General features: G+C 44.3%; 1 protein-coding gene across 1 annotated transcript; it reads right to left on the reverse strand.

Annotated features, from left to right (window-relative positions):
- Positions 1-1,987: 1,987 nt before the first annotated feature.
- On the reverse strand, positions 1,988-5,768 carry AGR2 (anterior gradient 2, protein disulphide isomerase family member). The gene is made up of 7 exons (XM_059818975.1): positions 5,639-5,768; positions 5,305-5,368; positions 5,154-5,206; positions 4,119-4,192; positions 3,665-3,728; positions 2,639-2,722; positions 1,988-2,037 (listed from the first exon to the last, which is right to left on the reverse strand). The coding sequence occupies exons 1-7, from the start codon at positions 5,766-5,768 to the stop codon at positions 1,988-1,990; spliced, it is 519 nt and encodes a 172-aa protein (XP_059674958.1).
- Between the last annotated feature and the right edge of the window lie 232 nt (positions 5,769-6,000).

Consider the following 6,000-nt stretch of genomic DNA (forward strand, 5'->3'; position numbering starts at 1 on the left):
TTTTTCCCCCCTCTGTCTTCTGCTTGGGAAAGAAGAAGGGTAAGACCTTTCTGCAGCAAAGAATTTCCTCATCACAGTTAAAGGATGCTGCAATAGAAAGGAACATCTTAACTGAACTGGCAAAGGCATACTGAATTGCATGTCTGGGGCCATTTCCAGGTACTACTTGAGGTTTTTCTGGTTATAGGGTTCACGCAGGTTGCCAAAGATGTATTAGCAGGTGCCTTGCTTCTAATTTTCCTGAGAAATCCCCTTGAGCTGAAACCCTTGCTTCTCTTGCCTGTTCTACCTTCTGAGGTGTATTCTTCTCTCGTGGTTATCATCATGACTGGTAGTGGTAGTAATGGTAATAATAGTGGTAATAATCGTAATAAACATTGCCAAAAAGCTGAGAAGATAATGGAGGTACGGTCCTGGGCAAAGTGTTTGTCCCTGGTGCTGCTGCTGAGTTCTTAGATGTTTGAGGTTGGAAAGTCTCCTTTTGGCCTAAGTCTTAAGGTGGTGTGTACTCCCATGGTGTTCAGCTGCAGGGTTTCTTTTAGTTCTGACTTCTCTTGTCCCTTTTGGGCTTGTAAATAAGCAACCACAAGCTGTAACCCAATCATGAAACCAACCATATACTCAATACAATATCACTTCTGTTAATCATCTCAAGGCATTACTGAATTCTGATGTAAGCAGGAATCTTAAGGGAAACAGTTTTTGTCTTTTAAAAAAAATAAATCTTCAAGTAGATAAGGTGATCATCGGATAACTTCAGAATTGAGCCAGTTTAAAAAAGAGAAACAAAAAGCCCACACACATGTAGACAATCCCATGCTCTAATCTCAAGTACTCTGAAAGGTTTGCACTTCTGGTTATCTAACTGTAAAGAAGGGCCTGATAATGAGAGCTTGGCACAGGTTGGTGCTATGGGGAAACAAATGGAGATAAAGCAGGCTGAGCAATGCAGAGCTTAGCCTGGTGCTGAAACTGGAAATAAAAAGCTGCTTTCCTGTACTGGGTTTGGCTGGGTAGAGTTAATTTTCTTCATAGTACCTTGTATGGTGCTATGCTTTGGATTTGTAACCAAAATGGTGTTGATAACACAAGGCTGTTTTAGTTATTGCTGATGCTTACACAGCATCAAGGCCTTTTCTGCTCCTCACACTGCCTCTCCAGCGAGCGGGCTGGGGGTGCAGAAGAAGTTGGGAGGGGGCACAGCTGGGACAGCTGACCCCAACTGACCAAAGGGATGTCCTATACCATATGTTGCTGTGCTCAGCAATAAAAGCTGGGGGAAGAAGGAGGGGGGGACGACCGTATTCAGAGTGGCGGCATTTGTCTTCCCAAGTAACCGTTACACATGATGGAGCCCTGCTTTCCTGGGGATGGCTGAACACCTGCCTGCCAATAGGAAGCAGTGAATTAATTCCTTCTTTTGCTGTGCTTGTGCACGCAGCTTTTGCTTTACCTATTAAACTGTCTTTACCTCAACCCACAAGTTTTCTCACTCTTGCCCTTCCAGCTCTCTCCCCCATCCCTCTGGAGGGGAGTGAGCCAGCGGCTGTGTGGGGCTGGGCTGCTGGCCGGCGTTAACCCACAACAGCCCTTTTCTTTCCAAGGTGCTTAAATGTAAAACTGCAAGCTGTGGTCTCAAGTGTGGCACAGTGATTTTACTATTTCTAATAATGGTAGATGGTAATAAGGAAAAAATATAAAACACAGCAATGTTGTGTATGTAAACACTTGAAGTGGATTTATTTTTAAAAAAAATCATTTTTACAGTTGGATCATACAGTATTCTTCTGTACGCCTTAAATTAAAAGCTTCCAGCTTTTAAAAATGCTGCCCAGTACAAAAGTGCTAATGTAAAACTGTAGTGTTTATATATATAAACCAGCACTACACGTGACTATCACTCTAAATGGTCTCTTCACCAGTTTCAATGAGTGGAGAAGAGATGGAAGATCAGAATTCATAGTATTTAAGGGCTTCCTTCTTCCCCTCACAGTTCCGTCTTCAGGAGCTTCAGCGCTTTCTGCATATTTGAATACACTAGAAATGAAATATTCGTACATGTTATTTTTGTTGCAGCTTCCTCTTCTAGCGACTACAAATACTGTAGAGGACATGTGATTATTATTAAAGCTTTTGCTCACATGCCTATTGCTATATGGATTCTGATGCACTGTGCTCTTCCAGGCATTTTGTGAATGTCATCTGTTTCTTTTTGACTGGTGAGAACACATGTCTCATAATGTAAATGCATTGGCATTCACAGGGCAGAGACGGGAGCTGTGCAGTGGTGAGGAAGGGCTGTACCGTACGACTCTTCCCTGCTCCCAGGTTTCCTGACTTGGCCCGGCAGGGCTCATGTGCAAGAGTCCTCACCGTTGCTTACACTGAATACTGCTGAATCATGCAAGTTCCTACTGACGCATGCTTTCTTTTAAAACAGATGGATGTTTAAGGCTCCAGGGCTCTGCCATCATTCTCTTCGCCTTCCTGAGTTTAAATCGAGCATCCTGTTTCATTTTAATCCTGGTTAATTGTCTTTCAGCAAGTACTGATTGCAAGAGTCTGTAACACCTGATGTTATTCCTTGATGCATGAAAAATGTAACTGCTTTCAGAATATTTTAGAATACACTACTTACACAGTGAAATGTCAGAGGGCTCATATGCATAGAGACGGTTTGAGTATCTTCCAGTAATATCTGCTCTCACAGTCAGGGAAGGATCTGGAAAAAAGGATGCGAGAACTTGTAGAGGACAGGACTAACCTTCTAGCAGCAGGAAATAAACCTTTCTGCACTTCTGCTTGCTTCCTAAATGTTTCCGCAAGACAAGTCCGCTTTCACTAAAAAACAACAGATCGTTCTTCTACACAGTCGCTGACATTTCAATTTTAAGTGTTGTATTTGCTGGTTTATTAAGAAGGGGATGGGCTTAATTCTGATCAATGTTGATCAGCCTTCACCCTGTGCCGTTGTACCTGAATCAGCTCTATCAGCTGAGGCTGCTTTCAGGCTACAAATGCTATTAAAAAAGAAATAAAGGCATAGATAATATGGCAGTTGCTTTGGTCTATCAAAAATGGTCATCGTGACCTAGATTTATCAAGGTATGAGTTAATGATATATGTGTGCCGCATATAAGGTTAGATATCTGTTCTGGGACAGGGAATACCTGGATGCATGCGTGGCTGCTAATAGCTCTCCAAAATGCAAATGCTTATTGAGGGGTTTGTGCGAGTTTGTGGAGCACAGAACTGCGTACTGAGCTTCGAAAATCAGCCCCTGAAGCATCCGGGGTCACTGCTGTTCCTGCGAAGTCTGAGATTGTGTTACAAACAGAAACCGGGTGGGTTTACAGTGTTTGTAGAGTTAGGAGGATGAGCAAGGCTGAGCCAGTGCCTACCCATTCCAGTGACTGTGGCATCATGTCATTTCAATGACACAATGGAAGAAATTACATCGTTCGGGCAATCAGCGAGGGAGGAATGCTGGACCTGTGAAGCTAATGACCCGTCTCAGGTTGCTTTGCAATTTCGTCCAACAAAACCAACTAGAAATTTTATATTTCTCATGGAATAAATTCCTGTTAATAAGCCCGAGGATTTGAGATACATGGCGCAGCAGGGGCTTTGGTCGGAGATCAGCTTTGGTGCTTGAGGTACTCACCTATGAACAAAATCCGAGGGACATACTGGCCATCAGGTGAAAGGTTCTTATCTGTGGTTTCATACTTAAAGAAAACAGATAAGGTTCCCAGTCAAGATTGCAGGAGGGCATGTTACATAAACATTTTTTTTCTTCTTTGTGTTACGAAATAGAGCTTAAATAATACATTTTGCAGTTTAAGAAATTCACTGTCTGGGATGCAGTCTTTTAACAGCTGGAGTTGCAAATTGGTAACAACAGTTAATGTTGTTATGACACTTTAAAATCCCTCATATTTTGAGGTTATGATAGCTACAGATGAAAGAGACTTATTACTAAATCTATTATGCTTCAGCACTAGCCATTTTTCTTAGCCAGCCCTAGTTATTAAACTGACTAATTATAGCTAGAGAAGCCATAATTAAAAATAGAACTTTATTGCTTTCACTTAATGAAGTGTAACTGGGAAACTTACCACAAGGTTCAGGAGAATGAATTTTTCAGCCAATTTCTGTATATCTTTATGTTCAGCAAAGACCTTCTTGAGGGCTAGAGTGGAAACAAATGGGAATGAAAGTTAAAAATATGCCCCTGAAATATATTGTCCTTGACAAAGAAATTCAAACAAACTGATAGAATCAAAATGAGAATTCCCAGTGTATGGTTATAGCAAATGAAGATTTAAAGTTCATTCCACCAGCAGATGATCAACTTGTTTATATTCCACGGTGAAGAGTAATTATAATGGAACAAAATGCCCTTCCTTCCTTCAGATAGTGCAGCTCGCTCTCAAACTTGTCTGCTTAAGTCTGAATTTGAGCATTTGGCCCTTCAAACCTCCTATTCTGCTATTGCAGTTTCTGGCTCCGGTTCTTAAGGCACTGACAAAACTGCGTGTAGGACTTCAGCCTGAAATGTCTGAAGGGATTTTAATGCTTGTACAAAGATCCTTCTGGAGTTGCTGGAGCTATGGATGGACACAAAGGTCTTGCCGTGTGGATCAGCTTGAAGGAAGAAGGGCCCTCAGGTAAATTCAGAAACACTGGGAAAAGAGCAGTCCCAGTTACCGGAAATCCCACAAGAGCTCAGTTTCAGCCTAGTTTGATGTAGTCCCTGGCTGGATTCGGTCTCAGTCATCAATGATACTGAGAGTGAATACGTCCCACCCAATAAATTAGCGTTTGTCACTACTCCTGGTCTTGCTATTGGGTTTGGATGGTTGTGACGCGAACCACAATCAGATTTGTCGCAGGTCAAAACCTGCTGACCTGTGCTCATTTCTAGATCCATTCTGCATCATGTAATGCTGAATTACCATTTTTATTTTATTTCTGCACATTGGAAAATACCCACGTGGGACAGTGACTTGAAGAACGCTCCAGGTGCTTGTGCAAGTTAGCATTGCACGAAGGCTTACTCAGCAAGCAGAATGGTGGCTGATTTTTTTTTAAGCAGCATTCACCCAGAAACCGAAAACCAGCTGCTTTTTTTTTCCGTGCGAAGGGATTACCTTGGCTGTGCGGGCAGTCGTCCAAGTGGTGGATAATCATCAGGGGTTTGTTGCTGGAAAAGAGGAGTCCCTGTTAGGGGCCGGGGAGGCGCTAGGGGGCGCGAGGGGGCGCGGAGCCGCGCGCGGCGGGCCGCGGAGCGGTGCGCGGTACCTGTGCTTGGAGCGGAAGAGGGCTTCCTCGTACGTCTGCGTCCAGATGAGCTGGTCTCCCCAGCCTGCGGGGGAAGGACAGGCGGCGCGTTATAAGCGGGGCCGGCGGCCGCGGGTTCGCGTCCCGCCTCTTGCCCCCCTCTGCCGGGAAAGGCTTTGAGCAGATGCGCTGCCAGAGGGCTTTAAATCAGCAGTGAAGGGGGAAGGGGTGCTAGGAAATGTATTTGCAAAATGAGTTGCAAGAAAAATGATTAATTAAAACAGCATAGGAGTCAAAACTTTAGCAGATTGCACTTTTTTTTTATTATTTGGCGGGGGGGGGGTTGGTTTTTTACCTCTGGAGAGTGTCTGAGGCAGTTTTGGTTTAGCAGTAGTCTCCTTTGTCTCCTTCTTGCCCACATCCTTTGCCAGAGCACAGGAGATGGCAACGAGCAGCAGGAACATGGACATGTAACTCTTCTCCATGGCTGCTCCTGGAAGAGACGAGAGAAACTTCACGTTGTCGTGCCTCCAGGGCTGCTGCTTGCTTTGAGGCACAGAGCAGCCAAGGACAGGTAGAGCGGCAGGTCAAGCCGAAAGCATGCAGCAGGGTGAGTCAGGGCTGAAACGAACTGCCCCAGGCAGGGGCCTGGGCTTGGGGGAACCTCAAGGAGCTGTGAGGTTTGCTTAGCAAATTGCCATGACGGACCTGGCTGCT

This window comes from Gavia stellata, chromosome 6 (genome assembly GCF_030936135.1).
Source record: "Gavia stellata isolate bGavSte3 chromosome 6, bGavSte3.hap2, whole genome shotgun sequence".
NCBI lineage: Eukaryota > Metazoa > Chordata > Aves > Gaviiformes > Gaviidae > Gavia > Gavia stellata.

Coding starts and splice junctions, on each gene's coding strand:
- AGR2 (XM_059818975.1), bottom strand. CDS start 5,768: ATGGAGAAGAGTTACATGTCCATGTTCCTGCTGCTCGTTGCCATCTCC. Junction 5,207..5,304: donor CTCTTCCGCTCCAAGCACAG/GTACCGCGCACC, acceptor CCTCTTTTCCAG/CAACAAACCCCTGATGATTA. Junction 3,729..4,118: donor TCATTCTCCTGAACCTTGTG/GTAAGTTTCCCA, acceptor GTTTTCTTTAAG/TATGAAACCACAGATAAGAA.